The sequence below is a fragment of the Solanum lycopersicum genome, chromosome 12 (genome assembly GCF_036512215.1).
Source record: "Solanum lycopersicum chromosome 12, SLM_r2.1".
Taxonomy (NCBI): domain Eukaryota; kingdom Viridiplantae; phylum Streptophyta; class Magnoliopsida; order Solanales; family Solanaceae; genus Solanum; species Solanum lycopersicum.
Window position 1 is genome coordinate 68688034 of NC_090811.1, and position 27561 is coordinate 68715594.

Here is a 27561-nt window from a genome sequence, read left to right on the forward strand (position 1 = left end):
TTAGTCAAATTCTTATTGCAAAGTCCAATGTAGAACTTACAAGCTATAAAAATATTAAGAATTGTGGTATAGCGATCAGACTGTTTCATTCTTAGTCAAAGATCTTGAAAAAATTTGCATTATTCTCAAAAAGGATCATTGATCCCAATTTAGTTAGCGTTCTAAGATAGACTCCGAATACCAGGTAAAAACCTATAAAAAAGTAAGTTCTTGTAATTTATATGAAATCCATGTAAGATATATTTTGTTGCACCAAATAAGTGTATGCTTCGATTGTCGTATTATATATTATTAACACTTTTTTTGGGTTATGTTCAACATGATTGTTTTCATACTGTATTGAATTTTCAATTTATATGATTTTATTATCATTTACTTAGCAATTATTTTATTCGAAATAATCTTTTTATCTTTATGAGATAAATATAAAGCTAATCTACACCATTCTTTTTGAATTCTGAACCGTGATATGTTGCTATTACACCAAGTAATAAGTCCATCATCATCAATATGAATTTTGGTGCACATGTGAAAGTGTTTCACCCTTAACCAGAATCTCAAATTCAAACCCTGTATATAAAAAAGATCCTGCTAAAGGCGTCATCCTCGAATCGACCCGAAAGAAAGTCTATCATCTAATTAATTATGTTGTTTTAGAAAAGAAAAACACAGCCAGCCAGCAACAAAAACGTGATATTGTCACTCAAATAATGTTATTTTTTTCAATTTTAAGTGCAGGCTAACGGTCTTGTCACATATATCAAGATTTTGGATTCGAATTTGAAATCGTCTTAATTAGTTTATAAAAAAATAAGATTTTCTGATGTGCATGTCTTTAATAGAAAGCATTATTCTTCTTAAATAAATTTTTTTAATGAAAATTTTAAATAATTAAACTCCCAAATAGATATCAAACATCAATAGTAAAATAATATTTTATGTTATTTTGAATTAAAGAGCATCTCAAAGCTGCGACAAATCATTGCGTTCCTTTTTAAAAAATTTAAGTGTATATATCAATGGTTTGGATTCCAAATCTAAAATCGTCTTCAATAAAAAATATTTTATGAATTTTTCGTCATAAATACTTTTAATAAAAAGCATTTTACTTCTTGAAGTTTGACTTTTCAATGACTATATCTTGAAAGCATCAATATAACTTTTTAATGTAGATTTAAATTAATTAAACTCCAAAATAAATATCGAACAGGTGAATACGAACGAAAAATTAATATTTATTTTATTTTAAATTAAGAGCATCTTAAAGCTACGGCAAATCATAGAGAAAAAAAAAGGCAAGCAATTAGCAACCTCATGTGACCATATCATATATATTATTATTATATATAATATCTTCTGAAGTTGCAGATGAATATATAATTATATAATTTCCAATAGCCATCACTTATTTTTTTTTATTACTCTATTACTAAATAGTTTTCATAATTTCTGTGCTATTGTATTTGGGGCAAACAGCAGTCCATCCTTGACTGATTGTTGAACTGCTTAATTTTATTATTATCTGATATTTCGAATTCGAAATTCATTCGAAAAAACACTCCCAAAATTTAGTACAATCAATATAACTTGACCTTCACTTACATATTTTCTTCGCTTGCTTTGTAATACGAGCCTCATATAAAATCGTGCTCCTTTTGTATATAAGAAATGATTTTCATTACTTTACAAACTTACTTTTACTTGTAAGTATCTGTTTTACAAGAAATCTTCGTTTTTACATATGAGAGATCTGAAAAAGTTATTTTCTTCTGTTCAACTCGTAATACAATGCTAGAGTTCATACACTGGCTGGAAGAGGGTGATATTAGACTCAATCGCCCCTGCAACTGAGGTCACGTTCAATCACATACCCCCACATCTTATCGCGTTTTCCTCCATCCCATAGACATCAATCTCTGCTCATATTCCATGGATTGTCTTTGGATAAGATTGTTGATTGTAGTAATCACAAACACTTGACGAGGGACCTACTTGTTGCGCGGACTATTCACTTACCGATGTCGCGCCCGTGTCGAATTCTCCAAAAATACACTACTTTTGGTGAATCCAACACGCATCCATTGAAATTATTAAAGAGTCCGAGCAACATAGACAACAAGCACGGTCATCTAGTATTTATGATTATTATGATAAACAATCTTACCCAAAAACAGTCTCATGGAATATGAACAGAGATTGTTGCTTATGGGATGGAGTTAAATGCGATGAGACGTCGGGCCAAGTGATTGAACTTGACATCAGTTGTAGCCGGTGGGGATGATGATTGATTCCAATAGCACTTTCTTTGAGCTCTCGTCTCCAAAAAGGCTCGACCTTTCTTGGAATAACTTACCCAATTCTCACACCTCAGACGATAGATGACTCCAACTGTATTCTACTAAGAAATGTGGCTGGAAAAGGGTGATATTCGACTCAATCGTCCCTGCAACTGAGGTCATGTTCAATCACATGCCCCCACGTCTTATCGCATTCACTCCATCCCATAGACACCAATCTCAGCTCATATTCCATGAATTGTCTCTGGATAAGATTCCTGACCGTAGTAATCACAAACACTCGATGAGGGACCTACTGTAAGCATTCTCTTGAATTTAAGAAGGGAAATGCTTTGATCAGAAATTTCTGTCCAAGAGCACAGTCGTCTAGGATTTGTGATTACTACGGTAAAAGATCTTATCCAAAAACTCTTTCATGGAATATGAACAGAGATTACTGCTTATGGGATGGAGTTAAATGTGATGAGACGTCAGGCCAAGTGATCGAACTTGACATCAGATGTAGCTAGTCGGGACGATGATTGATTCCAAAACCACCCTCCTCCAGCTCTCTCATCTCCAATGACTCGACCTTTCTTGAAATAACTTATCCAATTCTCACGTCTCGGACGATAGATGACTTTAACTGTATTCTACTAAGAAATGTGGCACTTGCTGATCATGAGTCAAGCAACAAATTATGCCTTTGGCTTTGCTAGAACTGCAGTTTCTTAACTCACACATCGTAGGATAGAGTCCACATAATCTGTGTGTTATACAGATCTATTTGCCGCCTTCGCGTCAAGAATTTCCTAAAAAAGACATGACCACATGAGCCAAAACTTAGTTAGAGATGGTACAAATAAAGAGGAAAACAATTTACAAAAAGATAATGGATATAGAAAATTATATACAGCTGATGTGGGTTTGCGTGCAGTGTGTCAATATAAGATTGTAACCGAAAAGATCAATATAGGCATGATAAATATACATCAGAAGCTTTACAGCTCTTGAAACATGTTGGTTTAAGTCTTAGCTCCAACGTGTATATGTCAATTAAGGAAATAAGAAACTACTCATCCAAGCTGAAGTTGGTCCTTTATGATGGGCGTTTCTAGTGTAGAGTTACTAGTGAGCTGAAAATAGTGGCGAGTTCTTTGCATGGGATAGCCATTTGACACTAGAAATTTGAAATTTTTGGCTTATACTGTATATCTCATTTGATGACCGATAAATAAAAATGAAATTACTGATACATGCACAAATGGTGGTTGGCAAGGAAGGTTAAGTATACCATTTAGCTGAAGTGAGCTACTTAACAAAGCACTTAAGCATTAAAAGCAATGCCAGAGGATAGAGTAGCTAATGAGTCAAAGTAAAGAGCATAAGTTAGAGGGCATACCGTTATGTCAAAATTTTGAATCCTTCCCTGCGAATCTTCGATGATGCACTATGTATATCTATGTTCTGTATGACGATAAAAGTGTTATCTCTGATTTCGACCTTTGTCCTTGAGAATCTGTGTACCAACTACCATCATTAATCCTTGGACAGGCCTTACCAAGACCTCATAGTTCTAAATTTCTGCTGGTGTATCAACCTCAAATACAATCTAAGTGATCTGCTTCTGGATGTTGTAACATTTAACAGTTCCAACCAGAGCTAGTGATTCAATAATGGCCTGCAGAAGTTGCTCGGGGAAATCTTCAACACGAGCAGGTCTGTGATGACTTTGCACAGAACTCAGAACTCTACCGACGATCTGAAGGAGGAATAATGAGATGAGATTATGATACTGCTATAGTACTTAGCCTATGCAGTTGGTTGGATAGACTAAGAGTAATTTCCATGATTGGCAATAAGGACCTACCTTTCGTGCATAGCCACCAAAGGCCACACCAGCAATCAAAGCATTCGGTGAATGTAAGGTGCTCGGAATTGTCTCGTATCTTGAAGGCTCTAAATGAATGTGTGGATTGATGTCAAAACTTCAGTGTTATATGGAATGTGAACTTAATAAAGTGTGGACTGTGGAGTTAATACCGTGTATGGTTGTTGTTTGGAATAATCTCTCTTTTTTCAACCCTTCCACTGTGTGAATATTGGTACCACCAGCCAGTTGAAGGAAGCCTATGACATAGGAAGAATCTTCAAATTGCACTAGCAAGTAGTTTATAGAACTAGCTAACAATGAATTGTATCATGCCATTTATCAGAAGAATATTTTTATGTGCAAACCTTTAGGCTTGTCGCCAGCAGAGGCCAATTTTCGTGCAAAAGCAATTGCATCTCTCGTGGCACCTCGCCCAATATCTCCACTCATTGGTCGACCATCCAACTTCAATTACAATCATTAGTAGAAATGATGAGAATATATTCCGCGCGTTCTAGCTTCTAAATCAATTAGCGATAGGACAAAATGATCTGCACCTGCCATAAGTTGACGCAGTGTATGCTGGATGATTCCATTATAGAGTACATAGCATTCATTGCAGATATGGTTGAATCTCTTAAGTCTGGAAAACTAACCTGCACGAAACCATGATAAAAACATAATTCTTGAAATGGAATTAGTTGTTTGAACTTGCTAGATAATACTCCCTCCGTTTCAATTTGTTTATCTGGTTTTGACTTGACAGAGAGTTTAAAAAAATAAAAAAGACTTTTGAATCTTGTGGTCTTAAACTAAAGATATGTAAAATGCACCAAATTTCCCTTCAATGTCGTGGTTTTACACATGCCACGTGGAAAATTAGAATTAAAGAGTTATCAAGAAAGGAAATAGACATTCTTTTTGAAATGTACTAAAAACACAAGTAGGACAAACAAATTAAACGAAGGAAGTAGTATTTAATGTCACCAACAGAGATCAAAAGAAGAGTAACAGCTTCACATACTGCCACGAGCTTCAGATTTGCAGTTGAGTTCCCCAACCCAGTCCAGAGTTCTCTAAAAACAGAAGGTTCCCTGTTCCAGAAACGAGAATGCAGATAAGATACACTTTTTAGCTACAAATTTATGTTACTCTGATAATGTGACAAAGAACCATTTGTACATTTTGTTTGTGATTTTTGTTGCACAGAATAAGGAGTACCAAAATCAGATTGTATTGCATAAATATACTTTGAGTAAGCATTCTATTTTACGGTTAAGTTTGTGTCTCAATTGAATAAGAAGTGTAAATTCACACTTGAATGATTTCGGGGAATATATTAACCGAAAAGAAAATTATGCTAACCTTCCACTGGTATGAATTTCTAAGGCATCAACATCATCCCTTTCAAGAAGTTCAGCTGTAGCTATAACATCTCTCACATACGTAATAGCTCCTGAATCAACGAAAAGATATCTTCATGAATTCAATTTGCAGAAAAACAACAATCCTGAAGTAAAAGGACACGGAGCAGGTGAAAAAAGACAGGCAGCAGTGAACTCACTTATTTTGTCATATGGACAAACCGGAAGGCAGCGACCACAACCATAACAACGCTCAGCCAAAACTCCGCCCTGCAATAGATGTCGCCTTTAGTATTGAACATGAATAAGCTTTAAACGAATATAGCAGGTTAGAAAAATGTAGAATAAATCAAGGCAATTCAAAATGGAGAGAACCTTTTGCAGTATTGCATTAGCAGGACACACTTTCTCACAAGGTCTCATGCAATCCCAGGGGCAATCATCCGGATCAAATTCTGCAAAATTATTATAGACAACTAGAGTATTAAACCAACACATCTTATTTAGGAATACTTTCCATGAATAATCTCATTCATGATAAAATATGATCTCGGGTCTTTGATCTAATTTTCCCAGTACCATTCGTTTCTGAAAAGGTGACTATCTGCCCATTTCTGGAGGTTGACAAATGATAGAATCCACTGAAAATGACGATGCATTAGAAACTACTCTGTGTGATAAACTAGAGTTCTTTGAGCTAAATTCTTCTGATGGTCCGTCATGCAATGTTTGGTAAGTTAAGATGCAATGATTGTTTACAACTATGGCAAAAGGACCGATATTAGAAGACTCGATATGGGCATAAAATAATCAAAGCCACTTCACAGTTTCTAATGCTTCAAAAGCCTACTTTTTTTGATAATTGAGAATTCCCTGACCTGTGCATGGTTCAAACCTCGGTGGATCACGGGCTAGCTCATCTACCCTTCTCCACTTAAATACCATATTTTTACTGGCAAGTTTTTGTCTACGGCAGGGTTGAATTCATACTTATATTAAAAGAAAGCAAGAAACTTTTACTCCTACATCACGTAACCAAGATTATGAGTATCAGAAAGGACAACTATGCTGGTCAATGTCAAAGTGTAGGGGGAGTTACCAGCTTTACGGAAATGAAGATCTTCATCATCATTAACACTAATCATTACCCAAGGCCTGCGTATGGGCACAAGGGCTCTGGCTGCTTCTATCCCTTCATTTACAGCATTCACCACTGACGCCTCAGCAGCGCAGTCAATGCAATCAACTACAATCAATACTCAAACTTACCAACTCTATGCAAGATATAATAATACCAAAATTATAAAGAGACAGTTAATGATTCAATTTTCACCTCCGGCAAGTGTATAAACCAGAGAAAGGTTCCTGATATCAACCAAATCCTACAAAAACCAAGAAAGATAAAAATTGTCTCGAATATATTAACATGTCTCTGCATTTTGTATAATCTTCATACTTAGTTTGTACTAGCTTCATTACACTTCAATGATGAGATTCGACTACACATGGAGTACAAGATGTTTATTCTGATTATACAAAATTTTCAAACATCATATGAATTGGAACATCAAAGTAGTTTATTCTGATTATACAAAAAAAAAGTTTATCTGCAGAAAAGTGTAAAGGTGGAGTCTTTATAGTGAATAAAGGGTTAATAAGTGAAGACCTCAAAGCTAGCACCACAAATAAGCTTGACCCAATTTCCCTTCTGAAGAGATTCAACAGGGGAACTAACAGAAGGAATCACTGTCTTCTTTATGATACTTTTCACCTTTTCAACTCCATTGTAGTTGCTATAATTAAGTGGATCTGGTCATAGAGAAACAAAAAAAATTCAAGAAATTTGAAAACTTATAAAAAGATTATGAAATACCAAAACCCCATAAATCCAAATTGATAGAATAGATAGAGTGTACCTTGCAATTTGGTGCCAAATGAAGCATAGCAAGGAATGCTCATGGCCATCTCCACCTACTTTTGGAGATAAAGAGTAGGTGGAGAAGATTGATTGTTATCTAAAAAGAATCTTAAGTGTTTGAAACCACATCATCACCCCCTATAATTGTTTGAAAATGTTCAAGTACATCCTCATATTTTCAACGGTTGATCAGTCAAAAACTTACACGTTTAGAACATGAAAACAATAAAAATGAGAGTGTTTGAATAGATATGTGAATCTATACTAGGAGAGGCAATACCATGAATGAAGTTATTTGAAGAGTGATTTTCGTGATGGACAAAATGCATGAAAGCGAGATGAGATATTTTGGACATGTGAAGAGAAAAAGAACATATGCCCCGATAAAAAAATGCGAGAGATCCATAGTAATAGGTGTAAGAAGATGTATATCAAGAAAGAAACGAGGAGAGATCATTAAACATGACATGAGTTAGAAAGTTGAAAGTCAAGAATTAGTGTAAAAGATTCATAGTAGTTACACGTTTTCTCTCTTTTATGTGGGAGATTTTAGTTATAGTTAAGAGCATTTTATCCGTTTTCTCTTCTTCTTACATGCCTCAATATAGTGTTATCATCGTATTCCCTTAATTTCATTTATTTATGTTCTTGAAAGGTTTTTTATGAATCGGTGATCTTACCAAAAACGATTCCTCTGTGTCTCTTAAAACATGAATAAGGTATCTCAGGTATATACATACTAAATATGTTATTATTATTATTCTTAAAATAGATTATTCATAATGTTCAAAACATACTTTATGTATAATCATTTCAAAAAGCGAACATAGATGAAAAACCGCATATATTTTGTATTTTATTATTTAAGAATATTTTATTACTTTAGAGAACATCTCTTAACACAAGAAAATAACACATTTTTCTAAAAAAATCTTTTTTTGGTCACACATAACACACCCAAATAACAATATTTACAGTTTCACCCACAAACTTCGCATTAATTCCCAAATAGTACATCTTTAGGGTTTAAGAAACTCATGATTATCTCTAAAACCCTGAGCTCACACTTCTACTTGTGTACACTCCAAAATGGTGAACATCGCCGGCGACGACGACGATGATTTCGGCGATCTCTACGCCGACGTTGAAGTTCAAGCAAGTTCAGCAATCAATGCTCTACAGAGTTCAATGCTGGTTCAAACGGAAGTCAATGAGGTTGACTACAATGCTTCCGTCGGAAACTGTAATCGTGAAAATGCTGTAAGAGGAGAAGAGGATCGTGAGAGCGAAAGTGGAGATGACTTGAACATACTGTTGAATGATGATGAAGGTGATGATGATTTTCTCAATGCTGGATGTGATGAGGATGAAATTGAGGGAAATGGAGGTTTTATTGTTAGTGATAAAGGAAATGGTTTAGGACAGAATTCAAATGGCAGCGGAAGTGGCGATGGAGAGAAAAACAGTTACAAGGTAGCATTATAGACTGAAATTAGTGAAAAGGAGTAGTGTAAATTTGAAGTTGTTTTTGTGTTGCTTAGTTGTTGAACCTGATTACTGATTGGATGAGTTGCTTTTATTATTGAATGCTTATATTGGTTTGTTTTTATGTATAAAACAGGGGAGGTCAGTGTAAAGCTGATTACGAGGTTTGTATATTTTGATATTCCTGCCATTTACTATGGTCGAAGACTCTTATTTGGCAGCAAATAAGTTTCTTCTTGCTTGAAAAACTGAAAATTTGGTAAATGTGTACTCTCTTCAATTTTGATTTGGCATTATTTGCTGATCAGGGAGCTGAAATCAGTCTTGAGTACTTCATTTCCTTAAAGAATGTAAAGTTTTGATATTCCGAAGCTGCACAAAATTACGGACTATAAGTTAGAAACATCCTCATATCAAATGATGATATTCTGTTTTTTTAAACGTTGCTCAAAGTTCATTTAGTATGAAATTCAGGAAGCAGAAGTCCCAAATATTTGGAGTGGGAGAAATAAACTTGAGTTTTTCAATGTTGTTTTGGTGTTGATTGAAGTATGAAGCCGACTAAGACGAGTTGATTGATTGATATATATGTTCTGTTTATTAGAAAAAGGTCAGAATAAAGCTTGATATCATGTATTTTGTTTTTTCTCTTTCTCAAAGCAAATGAAGAGAATATTTGCTTCATTCGTTTTTTCAGTTTTTTTTGCAATACACCTACCTTTGCTGCAACATGGGATTTTACTGGAAATGCCTTTAGGTGTTTCTTCGCGATTATCTATATTTGAATTCTTCAAGTGTGGAATTATCATGATGATAGCCTTCATCAGCGTTTTCATGAATTAATGCAGTTACTCTTTCATGGATTAGTCAAGGTGTTGGCCTGAATGCCACATATATGGAAAGAAAATGGATTAGTACTGTTCTGTACTTCTGTTACTTTATAGTGTTTCATTCTCTGAATTATGATTTCGCCCCCACTTTTCTGTAGAACACACGACCACCACAAGCAGCATATTCTAATCATCTCAAAGCCAATGGATCTTCTTGTGCGCCTTCTTACTGTACAACATTTGTCAAGGGCAACTGGGAGGATAATAGCTACACACAAAGGGTGGGCTCAAGCTTTGCTGCTCAAAATGGACAGAGCTTCTCACTTCCTCGATCAAGGTTAATATGTTTTGTCAAACTTTGCTTGTATTCTAATCTTTGGTTAATGCTTTGTCGTGTTTCCATTTTTATAGAAAAAGATCTACAGTTCAAACATACTGTTAAAAATAAATTATCTACATTTGGAACAAGGGGTTCCACTTCTCCTGGTGCATATTTGCTTATTGGAAATAATGTTGGTCATCTCATCAAAGAACTGTTAAGTTATAGGTTTACCAGATAAAGTTGTTCTATATTTTTTTGTAGGCTTAATCTATTCATATTTCATAGAGATGTAATTGATCCATATTTTTTCAGGAATATCTTGGACGTGAATATTGATATGTTTGAGAAGAAACCTTGGCGGTATCCAGGCTCTGACTTGACAGATTATTTTAATTTTGGCTTTGATGAAGATAGTTGGAAACAGTATTGCAACTGCCTGGTAATGAATGCATATAAGTTTGTCTGTTTCTGATATGTATTAGAGTATATAGTTTTTCCTTTTATCATTTCTTGTTGTCTTTGTTTTTGTATTTCTTTCCAACTTTCTAGAATGCATAGTGGCAAAGTTGTTTCTACTATTTTTACTGCACGTCTTACATGTTTATCACTGGCCGTGACTTTTGAAATAGGATGAGCACCGAGAACAAGCAAAAAAGGTATTCAAGGAGTCAGACTACAAGACTCCGAAAATTAGTAAGGTAGGTATCTCTGGATGATTGTCAATAGTATTCCTCAAACACTAGGTGAAGCCTTACCTTATAAAAAAAAAAAAAAGAAACAATAGGCGAGCTGTGTGTATTAAATGGGTTCTGAAAGCTGAGGTTGACCATGTTTCTATTCAAACCATGCTGAAGAAGACATTTTTAAAAAATGTAGACGTCTTTGTTACCTAACAGTACTTAAATGCTATCTGAAATTGAACTGTTAATGATGGTTATGGTATAAACTTGCCAATGTTCAGCCAAAAGGTAGAGAAATAGAGGTGGAAGAGAGCATGATTGAGCGCCTACCATCAACAGATGTGGAGCGTCCACAATATCGGGATTCTAGTGTTGTCATACAGGTATCAAAAATTTTGATTCTCCCCTTTTCTTGACCATCTAATTGCTGTGTGCTCACAGGCTTGTGCTGGCACCAGATTGCTTTGCAGCAGTCAATGGAAGATCCTATAAGTTCTACAAAAGAGCAGAAGGAAGCATCTGAGAATGGAGATGTTGGGGGAGATAAAAAGGAGTTTCTCTGTTTCAGTAGTGCCTGCGAAGATGAGTTAGCCAGCTTGGAAGGAACTGGAGAAGGATCAGGCAACTCTACATCTGGAAGGTATGTCATCTACTGGTTGAACTGTGATGATAGTCTGTAACTCTAGTTGGATTATTCTTTTGCTGGTTAATCTTCACATTGGAACACAACAATTTTGCAAAGGATGTGTCATTTAATCCTTATGTAGTTAACGTTCGAAGGCTATATTTGTTGCAAATAAGACTTTGAAATGTGATAGGTTTTCTCACATGTTCTTGATGCTTAGTTGGCTTAAAGTTGTTGGCTTCTAAGTCTTCTTAAGGTTTTGTTTTCTAGACATTCTTGCAAAATATTGTCAAATTTTTCAGAGATTTCCTTTTTCATGGACCATGAGTAATGTGATCCATTTTTCTCTTTCTTTTTGCTATCTTCACCTTTACTTTTAAGTCTTGCTTCTCACATCTCACCTGTTTTTCTGCTGATTGATGATGCATAAAAATGTATTTAATGATTCAAGTTACTTCATTCTCATAAAATTAATTCTGGATTCCAGGAATACACCTGTTTGTGAGCACGTGTCTATGGGTTCAGATAACTACGAAAATTCCGAGTACTCTGATGCAGATGAGCGACACCACCAAGAGGGGACCTACTGTAATGTTGATCAAACCTCAGGAGCAATTAAGTCTACTCATGATGCAAATAAAAGCAGTGAGAGAGACATATCTGATCCAAGACAACCTATAAAGTTGCAAGAACCACTGTGTGGTGGAGGCAGAGAGCATAGCCCAGGTTCATCTTGTTGTTCTTTAAGTCATGGTGGCACATCTGGAGATGGGACTTTTCTTAACTTGGAGAAATCTCATGATCATCATACAAGGTTAATATCAAACGCAGAATCTGAGTTACGGGAGAAGGGTACAACTGATTACCAGCCAATTTCCAGAACCGATCACAACAGAACAAAGTCTGGTGATTTTAAATATTTTACACAAGGTAGAAGGTCTGTGCAAAGAGATCTGCTGCATGACAGAAGAAGACCTGGTCGAATGGGTGAAACAATTCCTGCTCACCTGAAAGATGAGGATTCCCACAAATCTGATGCTAGGATACTGTATGAAAGGCGTAATTCATCTGTGATCCGACACAGACAGAGAGATAGACGATATGCTTTCGACTCTCATGAAAGGGAAGATACTTCACATTTTAAGAGGGCAGAACCCTTTTACTCTAATGCAGGACGATTTTCTGATTATCCATGCCGGGGTTCTTTTACAAAAAATCCTCAGATGGAATATCAGTTAAGATGCAGATATGACAAAAACTGGTCTGGCGGTCGAAGTGTGAAAAGAAAGCTAGATCATCTTGAACTATCAACTTATACAGATGATAAATTGTTGGAAAGAGATAGACCCCATTATGGGGGAAGGCTCACTGTTCAGGATATGGAGAACATTTCTTTTCATGAATCAGAACAATGGATCGATAAGTATATTTCCTATTCAGATGATGAGAATCCCAGTCAACGTATTCGGAAAATAGATCAGCTGCCGAAAAAGAAGAGAGTGAGGACTGATGATCTTGTAACTGAATGTAATTACATCTACGATATCATGGAAGAGACCGATAACAGATATAGACCATACAACCACAGGGATACTGATATTCTAGAAGATGGCTATGATGTAAATTTGACTTATTTCAGAAGAGAAATTAAAAGCCCCAGTAGGGGCCAAAGGAGAGATATCAGTCCTTGCAAAAGTTCAAATGATATATGCTTCATGGATCTAAAGGATATGGGAGGGAGATTTGATGGGTATCGACCTTCATCCTTTTGTTTGTATAGAGAATCTTGTACTTCTAGCAGAAGGTGGCAGAGCCTTGAACTGCCACGTGGCAGAAACAGAATATTCAGTGGGACCAGGAAATGTGATGGTGGTCAGTTTGCTAGTTTGACCAACTCCATCGGTGCCAATCAGACAATCAAGTATCCTGCTAATCAGGACATTTTTAAAAGAAGAAGAGGGGGCCGGCAGTCTGAAGGGATGCAATGGGTTGAAGATGAAAACAATTCTGGTTATCAGGAAAATGTATTCGATGCTGAGAGGACGTCATATTCGTTCAGAAGAACTTCAAGTGACAAAAGGTTTAAGTCATTTGACAATAATCATGGGCCCAACCCAGTAGAAAAGCTTTTAGATGACAGGCATGTGGAGCAGGAAAAATACAAATTGATCAGGGAAGGCAATAATGCCAATCAATTTGGTCAAGGGTCTAAAGTTTTTCATAAAGATAATCATTGGAGGAGATTCCCAAGAGGAAGAGATTCTGTTGACACAGACTTGATTGTTGAGAACGGAGAGGTAATTTTGTGTATACGGATGTCAAGATTGTATAGTCTATATGTAAATATGAGTTTTCCATATGTGTTGGGTCCTGTTCCATTATGTGATGTCATCTCATGCTACCAAGGTCTCCTATTTCCCCGTGCGTTTGGTTTCAGATTAAAGTTCTCATGTTGACTTGTTTTTTTTTTTTTAATGTTTTGTTCTTGAATTGACCCTTAAAAAATTGGACGTGTCAATTGCAAAATCATATTGAGCTTGCTATTCTAGGAATTGTTACCTTTAAACAATTGATCATCAGTATTCCGTAGTTACTATGAAACCATATAAATATGTTGGTGATCATTTTGTCGTTTTTTCTTTATCTAACAAAAAAATGTGCATCCACATTGTTATTGACAGTCCTCTATACGTTGAGAAACGAGTGTTTGCTGAAGGGACATGTTACCATTTTGTGGCTCCAGTTGGTGTTAGTCTATTGTCACTTGAGGTATTAGATATCTAATGTGATAGCACTTCTGCAAAAAATAAGAGAGGACTCTGAAGTTCATTGTCTTTGTGTAGTTATATAGGTAATCTTCTGCAATAGGAATAATCAAGTAAACTTTTTCTATTTCCTTCAATTTTAATATCAGTGCAGCGGATCTCAGTAAACTAGGCAGAAAACACACCAAATTGTCTAACTGGGGTATCACTAAATTGTGATCACGATGCAGCTTACTATTTCTGCTAACTCATTAGATCTCATTTCACGCAAATAGTTTCTATTTTTGTGTTGAAATGGGCTGCCAAATCTTTTTTCTCGAGTTTGATAGATTGATATGTCACTAGCTCAATGTTTCTGCATGACTTCATTGATTGTTCTTTTATCTTAAGTTGAGCAATAGTTTAGGAGGTAAGTTGCCTTTGGTATCCGGCATTGGCATAAAAGTGTGTCTTACTTTACTATCAGCGTCCAACTACATGTCCTGACTTTTTGGATATTAACCATCATAAAATTGTGCGTAGTGCTTACACAAGAACTTAACATGACTCAACATTCTAGCAGATCTTATTTCTTTCTTGGCATGCGCTTTTGTATGTGGGATACCTGCAGTTTCTAATAGAGTATTTTCTTTGCTTTCATTTATTCTTCAATATATATAAATATATTTTTGAATATGATGACTTCAAGTCGTGTTCAAGAATGTGAGCTGGAAAGTGAATTAAGAAATAGGAGATCGCCACACCACTGAAGTTGCTGTCCTAATGCATGCTCCTTTAATGTCTCTGGACAACTTTGCATCTAGATTGAAAATGATAATTTTAGCTGGACATTTGGGGGTCGTTTGGTAGAATGTATTAATATAATGCAAAATAGAGTGTATGAGTAATGCTTGCATTAGCAATGCATGTATTAGTTATGCTTGCATTAATTGTACATAGATTATGTTTATGCATTGATTGGTTTGATGTATTAACAATAGAATCATTGCATTTTAAAAAATTATTCAAAAATACTCTTCACTGTTATGGTGGAAAAGATATAAAAAAAGGTATTGAGGGGCAATTGAGTCTTTAATTGAGTTAATGCATGCATTAAAAGCATTGGATTGCTAATACCTAGAAATCCATGGTATTAGGAATACACATTTTAATGCACAATAGAGTGTATAACTAATGCTTGGTTGGAAAAGAGTATCAAACAAGGTACTAGTAATAACAAGACTAATGCATGCATTATTTTTTGACACACTCTACTAGACAACCCCTTACTCTATATATTCAATTTTTGAGAGGCCATATTAGGTGTTGCACCTGCTTGAAGTTAGACTAGAATGAAGTCTTGTTTTTCTCTTATCAATGGGAGGGGGTGTTCAATGTTTCGATATGTAGTGCTTGGGATCTTTAGTAGATAAGAACAAATTAAAAATACTGATATTTTGTGTAAGCTCATGACAATGTAACATCATATCTTGGAAGTATTTTTTACTTCTGATATTCCGTTTAGTACAGATGATGGAGTGCTTTTGGTAGAAAACTATATCTTTTTGTAAGGTTCTCTACGTTTCTCCCCATCTTTTCAATAGATTTGCCACCTCCATTATCAAAAGATTAAAAAAGAACTAGAGTTAATTATGCTGTTTCTAGAATTTAGAATCCACACTTTACTTTCTTCAGCTCTGTTTGAGGTAAGATCCGGCCCTTGCCTTGGTGGTGTCAAAGTTTAAAATAAACAGACTATTAATCATAGAAAAGGGAATCAGATATGGAGAAAACTTTAACTGCATATTTCGTTTCACTATTATAGCGTTTTACTTCTGCTTCAGGAGCCATTTCTTTTACATCAACTTTATGATACATTAATACCGTATTGCTAATATGGTCTCCCTGATATTTATTTTTATGTTGATATACCATGACATCATTATAAGCTTTGTTATTATCCTAGTTATTAACACATTCCCATGTTTTAAATTTCTTCTTGGCTGCACTTTATTGGTAAACAAATGCATGATGGTCTGCTTCGGAAAGTCATCTTGATTAGCACGTATGCTAAGTCCTTTTATCCTTCAGCTCCTGTTATAATTTATTACAAACGCATATAGCCATTGACTATATAGCTCTCTTCTGTTTAACTGTTCAAGTTACATCCCCTTTCGAAGTTTCAAGTTTGCAATTACTTGGTATGATAGATATGCCTTTAACAGTTAACAAGTTCTCTAATTCTCTTCATGATAAGTTTTTGTGTCATGTGAGCTCACACACGATAAAAGGCGGCCTCTCTTCATTAATTGTGTAAACTATCAGGATTTTGATTTTGATTTTGATTTGTGACCATGGATCTGCAGTCCTCCGGAAGATGCTCCAAAGCAGGGGGTGTAACATCCTTTGACAGGTATGGCCACTTGGATTCAGATTGTTATTTGAAGCTGAAGCCCGTCGATGGAACTAGCAAACTCCATTTCAGGGAGACACTCAGAACTCGAAATGTGACAACTGATCCTAAAGAAAATGATAAAGAAAGGCTTGCTATATTCTCAGATGCCAACCAGGAAGAGTCTTTGGATATTGAAGAAGGTCAGATAATTGAAGAAATGAACGAGAAAATCGTTAAAAAGAGAATCACGTATTCTGGAAAATCAGAAATCGGTGAAATGAAGAATTTCGCTACTGGTAAAAATGTGGAGGGACAGGGCAGCCCTAAGATTTTGGAGATCATAGCAAAGATGGAAAAGCGTGGAGAGCGTTTCAAGCAGCCTATTGCTCTCAAAAGTGATACAAAGAATATCTCTACGCCTTTGGTTGATTCGTTTGCTGTGTCGACTGAACCTATGCAACCAAGACCAGCACGAAAGAGGAGATGGGCTGCAAGCAAGGCAACTGTTTAGTGCTTATACAAGAGAAGTTCCGTCTCACTTAATCTTCATAACTGGATCTGTATATAGTGGCGTCTCATAAAGAATGCTCCGTTTTGTTGCGCTAAATGTGTTTTTTTCTCCTCTGAAGTATAATTGATTATTTTGATTTCAAAGGATGTAAGGCCACCAATGATGATGGTATGGCTTGAGTGTTTTATCAGTTCAATTTTTATTCCCAACTGTTAAAGTTTTATTATTTTTTCTTATTATTTCCTTTATACGTTTCAGAAGCAGCGGTTTGGAAGCAACTTTCCTTGTTTGAGTATATGGATCTACAAGTTCAAGTTGCAAACTTGTCTCAGATGTTTTGCTTCAATAAGTTGGTGAGTATGGCGTAACGTTAGTGCAAGGGGTTCATCCAAATCCTTATCGTTGGAAATTACTTCGTATATGATCAAATGAATACTAATTGTTTATTTATATATATATTTCTTTAAAAACATCAACTCTTTACTATCTTTACTTGAATATTAAATTACTAAAATATCTTTATCTTAGATTGTAACTTTTTCAATGAACTTTTCGGAAACATATTTTTCACATAAGACCAGAACATTTATTCATACTACTTTTTGTTGACTATAAATATAGGGAGTGACAATTAAAGCAACCACTAGATCATATAATAATTGCCACAAAAAGTAAGTATTAGTGGCAACAAAAATAGTAAGTATTAGTGGCAACTACTACAGCTTATAAATCATTCAAGAATTGCCGCAAAAAGAAAGTATTAATGGCAATAAAAACTGCCAAAAGTTAAAGTCGTCGCGAAAAGATTCTTTTAGCGGTTTAAATCCGTCAATAATAAAAATGATAGTTGCCGCTAAAAGATAGTATTAGTGTCATTTAAATCGACGATAAAACTATTAATTTTTTTTTGTCACTAAAACTAATTTTTAGCGGCAACTATAAATGCTAAATCTATTAACTTTTGCGACTAAAAGGGCTTTTAGCAGCGACATTAACCGCCACTGATAGTGATGAATGTCGTCGCTAAAAGTGCGTATTAGCGGTGACTAGAACGGTCACGAAAAGTGATGAATTTCACCGCTAAAAGTGAGTATTAGCAGCGACATAACCGATTACCCCCTGAACCGTACAAGATAGTTACCACCTATCATACGGCTTTCTAACTTAACTTCTTTTTCTGGTCGTTCTGCTCTGCAAAAATGATGAATGTCGTCGCTAAAAGTGAGTATTAGCGGCGACTAAAACCGTCGCAAAAGGTGATGAATGTCATCGCTAAAAGTGTGTATTAGCGGCGACTAAAACCGTCGCAAAAGGTGATGAATGTCGTCGCTAAAAGTAGTATTAACCGCGACTGAAACCGTCACAAAAAGTGATGAATGTTGTCGCTAAAAGTTAATATTAGCGGCGACAAAAACCGTCGCAAAAGTGATGAATTTCGTCGCTAAAAGTAAGTATTAGCGGCGACTAAAGCCGTCGCAAAAGGTGATGAATGTCGTCGCTAAAAGTGAGTATTAGCGGCGAATAAAGCCGTCGCAAAAGGTGATGAATGTCGTCGCTAAAAGTAGTATTAGCGGCGACTGAAACCTTCTTGGTGGCGACATAAACTGCCGCTAAAAGTTAAATGTCGTCGCTAAAAGTGAATATTAGCGGCGACTAAAACCGTCGCAAAAAGTGATGTTTCGTCGCTACTAAGAGTTACTTTTTGTGGCGACCAGGACCGCCGCTAAAAAATAAATGTTGTCGCTAAAAGTGAATATTAGCGCGTCTCTTCTTGACGACTGTAGATCGCTAATACTCATACAGTTGTCACTAAAAATATCTTTATGCGGCGAGCGACTATAAACGCCGCTAAAACTATAATTTTTGTACTAAGTCACTTTCAGCACGACTTTAACCACCGCTAAAAACATTTTGTTTTGTCATTGAAAGTCGCTTTCAGCGGCGACTACAAATGCCGCTAAAACTTAATTTTTGTCACTGAAATAGCCTTTTAGTCGCTAAAAAACGTATTAATGACACCAAAATCCGCCACTAAATCAAATAAGAGTTTGCTGCTAAAAAATAGTATTAGTGACAATTAAAATCGCCGCTTAATCGTATGATGATCACCGCAAAAAGAAAGTACTAGTGGCAACAAAATCCACCACCAAATCAAATTACATTTGCTGTTAAAAAAAACTGACATTCCTAGAAAGGCGTCGCCAAAAGTTCGTTTTAGGCTGCAACTAAACTAGAATAACTATTGCGCAAAAGAAAGTATTTAGTGGCAATAAAAACTGCCACTAAATTAATAACAGTTGCTACATATTTTTAGTGGCAACAACAACCACCAAAAATCATACATAAATCGCCACTAAATAATATAATAGCCACTTCAAAATGATGTATTAGTGGCAACAAAACGCTGCAATCACATTAGAAACGCCGCTAAAAATAAGTATTAGTGGCAACATAAACCGCCACTAACTCAAAAAAGAGTAACCGCTAAAAGTAAGTGTTATTGACAACAAAAACTGCCACTAATTAATTCGATTTGATCTGAATTACCCTGACCAAAACCAAAAACTGTTTTTAAGTAAATCAAAGGTAAACATGAGTAGCAAGGAGTTCAACTACAGTCTATACCATAGAAAGTGCAATGCATGTAAATGTTTTGTTTTTAATCTTCTGGCAAAAAAAAAAAGAGCAGTAGTCTTAGTCATTTCTCCTCCTGTTGCTTGTGGGAGCGGGGGGTTGCTCTGAGAGGATTTTCAAAACATTCACCAGTGCCCGTAAACGATCCCAGATGTTCAAACCATAAAGAGTGTGAACCAGAGACTCTTGGAACTCGAATCCATTCTCGGCAATAGGATACTACAAAAAAGACGGAATAAAATTTACTTATATGATAAGAGAAGTATGAAGGAAAACATGGTTTCAGTAGAAGAGCAACTCACCTGAATAGGCTTTGGTATCTTGGTTTTTATAAAAGGCCACCACCGGTCCTCCACAACTGACTTTACGAGACAGCAAGCTCGTAATCCTTCAATACCAGCAAATCTTCCAAATCCACTGTCTTTGACTCCACCAAATGGTAGTGACTGCATATACAGGAGAAAATGTTAGAAGGGTTCAAAAATCAGAAGAGGGTCCAAAAAAAGGGGGTCTCTTAAAGGATAAAAAATGGTGGACAAAGCAACTGTTTAACATAAAAAGCTTATGATCGGTAGTTGGTCTTTAGAAGCGATTTCAAGGCTGCACATGGCAAAGCTTTAGGACCAATGACAGGTGCAGGAAGGTCATGAGCATCAGGAGTTGAGAATGGGGGTGAGTCATGAGAGGAAAGTACGATATTTTCTGATTGTGTTTTGCAACAGATACTTCTGACTGTCGAAGAGAGAAGGTAAGGAAGCTAACTTCTAGCTCGTCAAAATCGCAAATGCGGACATTTTAAGGCAGAAAGAGGGTCTATTCTGTTCTCCTTTGATCGCATGTGTGATCTGCCTAAATTTCAAGTAGGACAGCTAGACTTGAGCAAAGGGAACCTTGTTGCTGAAAATAATAGTAATGAAGGAAGAAATATGGCAATCAGTAATGAGTTTCTCAAATAGATGCAACAGGGTATTGCCCGAGGTTTACAAAATTCTCTCTAATTTGTTTGCATACCATCATAGCAAATAGTCACATATAAATATGCCAAATTCAAATGTCTCAAGAGCCTGATGCCTATAGGGGTACCTGACACATGTAATTTGATGCGAAGTCATTGACAGCAGCCACTCCACAATGTAATTGTGAAGCTATCTGCCTAGCACGACGCTGACTGCCTGAAAATACAGCACAACCAAGCCCATAGCTTGAATCATTTGCAAGCTGAACAACTTCTTCATCAGAGCTGAATTTCATTATCGGCAATATTGGTCCAAAAGCCTGCAAGCAAATTGCAATATGGAGTTAACCATGCCACCTTCATCTCAGTAGTAACTAACAAGATAATCTACCAACTGATGATACCTCCTCCTGCATCAGTTTCATTGTGTGATTTACATTAACAATCACTGTAGGAGGGAAGTACTGATCAACAGCACCTTCGCCAATATTGCCTACACTTCCTCGAGCAACAATTTCAGCACCTTTGTCTAGGGCATCATTTACTAGGTATTGAAGCCTTTCGGAATGCTCTTGCATGCATATGGCTCCCATGTCATACTTGCCGGACAAAGGAGGTCCCTAGAATAAAAAAAATTCAGTTTGAATATATATGTATTTTATAAATCAGACTACGCTAGCAAATTCACAAATTTCAAAGTCATTAGGTTTCTGCTCAGGATTCATGCAATCATTGTGTATTTATCTCTCAATTCTAGGCAAACTAATGCTTCTACCGCTCAGAATTATTAGCAAACCAGAATTTAGATAGGATCAGTGAGCAATCTAACTAAGAAACCAAAAAGGCACCATGTGCAAAATGCTATGTTCATGAAAGAATAAAGACCTTATAATGCATCAAGTTAAAATATGACACGAATGAGAGAAGTTACATACAGCAGTAACCGATTTCACAATTTTGACAACTTCAGCAACAAAAGAAGAGTAAACATCCTTGTGAACATAAAAGCGTTCTGCACCAGCACAATTCTGCCCACTTGATTGGAGAGCTCCTCTAGCAGCAATTTGTGCAACCTGCATCAAATTTGATAAGTTCTTTTAAAGACTCGAGAGAAACAAATATAGATGAATGATCTTCTTGCTTTAACTTCTCATAGAGATATTTAAAAGATCTTCCAATCATAGTTGAAAAGCAAACAAATGTACTTGACACCCAAAATAAAAGCAGACAGGAAAAGTTTATACATGCGGCACATCAACATCTTCACAGACAATAAATGCGTCTTTTCCACCAAGCTCAAGGGTAACTGGTATTAGTGTATCTGAAGCACTTCGCATTATCTGTATAACACTAAGAGAACATTAGAATTTATAATTCAGCAGAAAAGAAAAGAAAAGAAAAGTTAGAAAAAGGTACAGAGAAGATGACATTGGAGGTTTTAAGTCACTCTGTATTAGATGAGAAAATATAAGCATGTATTCTATGTTCAGGGAGAGCCTACCTTTTTGCCCACACCAGGAGATCCAACAAATATGATTTTGTCAACAGAGGATACTAGAGCCTCTCCAGTTTCAGCAAAGCTGGCAATGAAATTTTAAAAATGTATGACAATCATACTTAAACAGAAAGGATAAATGTTGTATAATGCATACCCTGTTATCACTTCTACCAAGTTCTCAGGAGCTCCGACTGCAGCAAGAGCAGTTTGAATTATTCGCAGATAGAAACACCCGGACCAACTGGCATGTTCTGAGACCTAAGGTAACAAAGAGGTTATCTCGTCAAAAGTCAAAACCACAGCTTTTTTAGCACTTTGCTTCCATGAGGTTGGATATTTGCAGTTTTATTTATGTGTATATATTTTAAGTTCAAGATCTGATAACTACATATAAGCATGCCCATTTCAAATATTTTCCGATTGCATTCCATGTTACTAAAGTTCAATCCATGAGCAAACAAGCAATGTAGGAAGTTGGAAAAGAAAAAAGAAAACCTTTATCACAATGCTGTTCCCTGAGAAGACGGCAGCCAACATTGGATTAAAGATATTGTGAAATGGGTAATTCCATGAAACAATAGCACCAACAACACCAAGAGGAGAAAACTCCACTTTTGCAACCTTGTGAAGCATTGATCTCCCACATGAACTGCGAGCCACAACACACAACCATAAATTCCCTTTACTCCCAAGGTATCAAAGGCTGAAACCATGTAAGTTATGAATCCACTATTTTATTGAAATGCAAGGAAGATAAACCATTTTCATAACATACCGGTATTCAGGCTTTAGCCACTTTTCACCCTCTGAAAGAAGCCAATGGATTTTTTCACATGTAGTCATTATTTCACCCAAGGAGGCATCTACCATTGTTTTCCCAGTATCACGCGAAGAGATACTAGCAAAAGTTGTTCAGAAAAAATCATCCAACCCAGTCAAATAAAAATAGGAAAATAAGTAGCAGTTTAGCATGAGTAAGAGGCAATTCCAATGCAACTAACTCTTAAGACCAAAATTAAATGTTGTCATATGTGAGAGAGAGGACAAATGAAGTTTTCATAATCATGAGATTCTTCAGTTACTTTTGCACTTGTTTATTTATGATAAGTGAGACTCTCTATTACATCATTAGTTATGTTGCACATTTTTGGACAGAAAACTTTGAAGCAACCAACACTTGGAAATAAGGTCACTGACATAAGTTGCTGAACTCTAGGCAATAGCTTTATAGACTTCAGGTATCTCCTATCCAATTTTTTCATCGTATATGATTGTGAAACAAAATTATGCCCAATGGAACTGTTTAACCTCAAAATGCTTAATACTCCAGCACTCATGTTTCAAAGCACTTCCAATCTCTTGGAAGAAGAGTGTTCACGTCAGAGCTAGAGGAGTGGGAGGGAATAAAATAACAATAGCTGCTACTTCTGTCTGCAGCGATCTTCACCTATTGATAAATACCTTCAAAGTAAATCTCTTTTATTTCTTCTTTAGACGAGGCTAAACCAACTGCAAAAGTAACCATCAGTCTCTCCTGAAATATTTTACTGTGTACACCAAAGTATTGTATAACTCAATCACTGAGAACATTTCATTTGGATGTCCAACAATATTAGGTCATAATTTGTGTCATTGTACATATAATGTTAAAAAAACATGGTCAACGATTGACCAAAGGGATCTTAGGCATTTCAGAATCATTCATTCTGCTCCTCGGACAAAATTTAATGTGTCAATACTGTTGGCGGTGTAAAATAGTAGTTTTAAATGGTAAGTGTCCTTACTTGCATATAAGGTCTTGATGTTCAATAATATACTTCAGAAGTATACGTAGAAACAGACGTCTTTGCTTGAAGCTACTCTTTGCCCATATCTTCTGAGCTTTCCTTGCCTGTACAACCCGCTCCTTAACCTGAGCATGATTTAGTTTGTTAATTGCATTTGGCTTGCATGTATATATCTCAAAAAAGACCATTGATGCTGGTTTTAGGGGCGAAGAACAAGGAAACTAATAAGATTGCAGATGTGAGCTGGAATCTTATGTATAAGAACAATCCAATGTTGAAGTTCATTTATACGTTTATCATGTAAAGGTTCTCATGGTAATATGTGCCAGCAAAGGGAAACAGTTAACTGAATGCCCAATCAAATCCTGATAAGATGACTCAGTATCTTTATGCAAAACTTCATACAAGAACTTTAGATACTGAATGTCTGAACCATGTAAACAAGGGAAGGAGGGAAAAGGAAAAGTTAGCCTAGTGCATGACAGGAGATCCTGACATAGAGTATAGAGGAACACAAATATCATATACATAAATCTGACCTCATCAGGTTTCAGCGCCGGGAAATAACCCAGGTACTTCATTGTTGCTGGTTCATAGCACTGAACTTTGTCCGTATGCCTTCTCGAGGGAATCTAAATGAGCAAAATTATGTGTGAGAATATACAAGTGTCACATTCTTTCACTTTACAGAATGAGCCATATAAAGTTCCACAAAAAATAAGAGAACAAAGTCCATTTGAATAACTAAACTGACATACATACTACAGTAAATCGCAAATTGTTCTCCTAAAGAGATACATTCTTGATGGTGTGAGTGAGTTGGAAGCGGGACGAACTACTCTCAGTAAGATGTGAGTTGACTAACTACATAGAACTCAGTCTTGAATGGAAATGTTTCTGCAGTAACTTTTAACGTTTGGTTATCTCAAATACGAGACAATGTTTTGCCGAAAAAAGTAAGTTCCATTGAGAGAAGAAAATTGACTTCATAAACTTATGGATGGAACTCATTTTCAATAAAATATCCCATTCTAATTTTAGTTCCATTGAGAGAAGAAGTTGATTTCATAAACTTATGGATGGAACTCATTTTCTTTAATGAAATACCCCCATTCTAATCTTCTTTGTATGGTTGATGCAAGAGATATGTAGAATGGGGATATTTGAGCTCATTCATTCTCAAATATCCCTATTCGTGCTACATATCTCTTGCATCAACCATCAATAAGGTATTTTGTCAAAAATAAGATACCACAAAAACACAATCATCAAATTCTCTCTCTTTTTTTGTTTAAAAGGTTATGTCTGGGCCAACTTGTGCACAACTTGGTTAATCCACCATATATTTTCTATCTTCTCACAAGTACTATACCATGCAAACTCAAGCTACCAAGGTTTAGAAAGATCAGAATAATTCATCTAGCATAGCTAATGTGGGGACTTCAATCTTGCTTCCCAAGGTTGTCTCAACCGTTAGATAACCCCTAGGGAGCAATTCAATCCTCATACTCTATCCACCACCTTGTATGATAGAATGATGATGAAAATAATAATAATATCACCTGCGATTTTACTCAGCTTGACATTGTAAGATGTTTAAGTAAATGATCACTAGTGTATGATTTCTAATTACACACTTTCCACATACCTCTAGTGGAAATTCAAATTGTTTTCTGCAATTCAGTAAATATCTATATTCTATAACTAAGTGCCTCTTCATAAAGAAAAAGATACTACTAAAAGAAAGAAATCCAGCTAGTGAAATTTCAAACACAAAAAGAAGGAAAAAGAACAAACAAAACAATTAAACAAAAATAAGCAAAATACAAACTGATACCATCGATAGTTCAAATCAACATCAGATAAAAGTACGAAATTCCATTTAAGCACGTAGAAATTTCATTAATTACTTACATAAATGAAACTGTTGTCTTTAGTCTGATTCCCATCATCCAACACTACAATACCAAAAACATTGATTAAACAACCAACATTGTAATCGATTCAACAATATCAACAATGTAATACCTTAAGGAGCACAACAAAACCATACCAGGAGGGTAGAGTGTACACATACCCTACCCCAACAAAAGTAGAGAGGCTATTCCCGATAGACCCTCAGCTCAATGGGAAAAATAGTTCAAAGAAGTCTTATACCACAAGGAGTAAAAAAATAACAAATCATCTATTCATTCTGTCTCAATTTATGTGACACCTTCTACTTACCGAGATCCAAACTATGTCAACTTGTCCATCATTTCAACATGCATTTTTCATCATGAGAAGATTGTCAACTTATATTATCTATTTTTTCCAAAATATTGAGCTGATCTAATCTAAATTAGCTTCAAAATTAGCTTACACCATAAGGAATTATTTTTTTTGTTAAATAAATCAATTAATCTACACCTTCTACTTTCCAAACTCAAACTATGTCAACTTTAACCACCATTTCAACATGCAGTTCATCATGATAAATTTTAATCCTAAAATATTGACTTCATCTAATCTAATCTAATTCAGCTTTGATAAGCTAAAAATGTAACATAAATTGGAACTGAAATAAATTACTACTACAATATATAAACAATTTAAAAGTAGTTCAAACAGCAAAATTCGTATGGAAGCTTACCATCAGAAGTGTCGACATCAATGGAAGGGACATTGTCAGGAATGAGCATCAACAGTAATTTACAGATCGCAAATGCGATAGCGATAACAATCAACGGCCACCAGAACGCCATTAGAAGGTTTCTAGAAGCTTCGAAGAAGATTAATTAGGGTTTTTCACACTACTCTTAGAAGGAATTTGAAGGAATCGCCATAGCCATGAGAGAGAAGAGAGATTCTGAGTTCCTCGTAGACGTCGCTTATTCAGTTTCTATTAAATATATAAAATTAAAAAGATAAATCAGTGGCGGTCTAAAAGTCGATTTGCACACATTTTAAATTTTCATATTTTTTTATAGCTTGTTTGGACCACTGTAAATAGTTTAACTTTACTTTATTTTTTATATATATACGATTTTATTTTATAACGTGTGAATAAATAGATATATATGATTTTATTTTATAATGCGTGAATAAATGAATATCTATATTCTTTAATTTTTAGTGTACATAAATAGACACTTAAATTTCTATAAAGTTTAGTAAATAAACACACACGTCTTATTAGACAAAAAAAAGAGTAGGACAATTTACATTTGAACTATGACATGTATAATGTGTGTGTCCAGGGGCGGCGTTACATTGTATTAAGGATGAACCCCTTTGGTGGAAAATTATATTAATTATACATGGTTAAATAAGTTTATATGTATATATAGAAATGTCGAACCCTCTTCGACTATCTATTTCTACAGATTATGAACCCTTGTAGAAAATTGTAATTCCACATCTACGTGTGTCTATTTGTTCGTTTTTATACAAGTTCGAGTGTCTACTTGTATCTATTCCAAATTGAAGGATGTAGATATTAAGTATTATTAACCTAGACCAAGTTAAAAGTATTATTCTTATGCCTAACTTTTTTTTTATCATTTAACCTGAAAAAGACATGAATACACTTTCTATTAGCACATAAATATTATGTATTTTCTTCAAAGTGTTGCGGGTTAAATGACAATTTAGTGCATATAATATACGTGTTTGTTAGGTTTGG

General features: G+C 35.4%; 3 protein-coding genes and 1 non-coding gene across 6 annotated transcripts; 1 reads left to right on the plus strand and 3 right to left on the minus strand.

Moving 5' to 3' along the window:
* Positions 1–1653: 1653 nt before the first annotated feature.
* Positions 1654–7816, minus strand: LOC138340540 (uncharacterized). The gene is made up of 14 exons (XM_069292293.1): positions 7430–7816; positions 7180–7322; positions 6847–6895; positions 6613–6759; positions 5889–5968; positions 5714–5783; positions 5515–5605; positions 5174–5243; positions 4707–4805; positions 4515–4614; positions 4320–4406; positions 4147–4235; positions 3679–4038; positions 1654–3088 (listed from the first exon to the last, which is right to left on the minus strand). The coding sequence occupies exons 1-13, from the start codon at positions 7476–7478 to the stop codon at positions 3889–3891; spliced, it is 1224 nt and encodes a 407-aa protein (XP_069148394.1). The 5' UTR covers positions 7479–7816; the 3' UTR covers positions 1654–3088; positions 3679–3888.
* Positions 2505–2738, minus strand: MIR6023 (microRNA MIR6023). Its single transcript, NR_108012.1, has one exon. It is a non-coding gene; the product is annotated as a microRNA MIR6023 (primary transcript).
* A 486-nt stretch (positions 7817–8302) lies between the features above and the next one.
* On the plus strand, positions 8303–17550 carry LOC101259137 (FIP1[III]-like protein). Of its 3 annotated transcripts, XM_019211621.3 has the most exons (10): positions 8481–8904; positions 9053–9080; positions 9905–10083; positions 10381–10507; positions 10698–10766; positions 11030–11131; positions 11207–11388; positions 11861–13670; positions 16484–17191; positions 17282–17550. In XM_019211621.3, the coding sequence occupies exons 1-9, from the start codon at positions 8864–8866 to the stop codon at positions 17021–17023; spliced, it is 3078 nt and encodes a 1025-aa protein (XP_019067166.1). In that variant the 5' UTR covers positions 8481–8863; the 3' UTR covers positions 17024–17191; positions 17282–17550. The 3 variants fall into 3 exon arrangements, with proteins under 3 accessions (XP_004253153.1, XP_025884286.1, XP_019067166.1); XM_004253105.5 differs by lacking the exon at positions 9053–9080 and having other exon boundaries at positions 8303–8904; XM_026028501.2 differs by lacking the exons at positions 9053–9080; positions 10698–10766 and having other exon boundaries at positions 8303–8904.
* Positions 17551–19410: 1860 nt separating this feature from the next.
* LOC101266919 (aldehyde dehydrogenase 22A1) lies at positions 19411–26887 on the minus strand. Its single transcript, XM_004252875.5, has 14 exons — positions 26530–26887; positions 25812–25855; positions 24437–24529; positions 23895–24022; positions 22886–23008; positions 22606–22759; positions 22265–22368; positions 22114–22192; positions 21857–21952; positions 21548–21685; positions 21017–21232; positions 20741–20932; positions 19960–20103; positions 19411–19876 (listed from the first exon to the last, which is right to left on the minus strand). Exons 1-14 carry the CDS (start codon positions 26639–26641, stop codon positions 19718–19720), a joined length of 1782 nt encoding a protein of 593 aa, XP_004252923.1. The 5' UTR covers positions 26642–26887; the 3' UTR covers positions 19411–19717.
* Positions 26888–27561: the final 674 nt, after the last annotated feature.

Coding starts and splice junctions, on each gene's coding strand:
- LOC138340540 (XM_069292293.1), bottom strand. CDS start 7,478: ATGGCCATGAGCATTCCTTGCTATGCTTCATTTGGCACCAAATTGCAA. Junction 6,896..7,179: donor TTTGTGGTGCTAGCTTTGAG/GTCTTCACTTAT, acceptor TGGTTTTTGTAG/GATTTGGTTGATATCAGGAA. Junction 4,407..4,514: donor TGCTGGCGACAAGCCTAAAG/GTTTGCACATAA, acceptor CCTATGTCATAG/GCTTCCTTCAACTGGCTGGT.
- LOC101259137 (XM_004253105.5), top strand. CDS start 8,521: ATGGTGAACATCGCCGGCGACGACGACGATGATTTCGGCGATCTCTAC. Junction 10,084..10,380: donor TTCTCACTTCCTCGATCAAG/GTTAATATGTTT, acceptor ATATTTTTTCAG/GAATATCTTGGACGTGAATA. Junction 13,671..16,483: donor TGATTGTTGAGAACGGAGAG/GTAATTTTGTGT, acceptor ATGGATCTGCAG/TCCTCCGGAAGATGCTCCAA.
- LOC101266919 (XM_004252875.5), bottom strand. CDS start 26,641: ATGGCGTTCTGGTGGCCGTTGATTGTTATCGCTATCGCATTTGCGATC. Junction 25,856..26,529: donor TGATGTCGACACTTCTGATG/GTAAGCTTCCAT, acceptor TTGGTATTGTAG/TGTTGGATGATGGGAATCAG. Junction 21,233..21,547: donor TTGTGAAATCGGTTACTGCT/GTATGTAACTTC, acceptor TTTTTATTCTAG/GGACCTCCTTTGTCCGGCAA.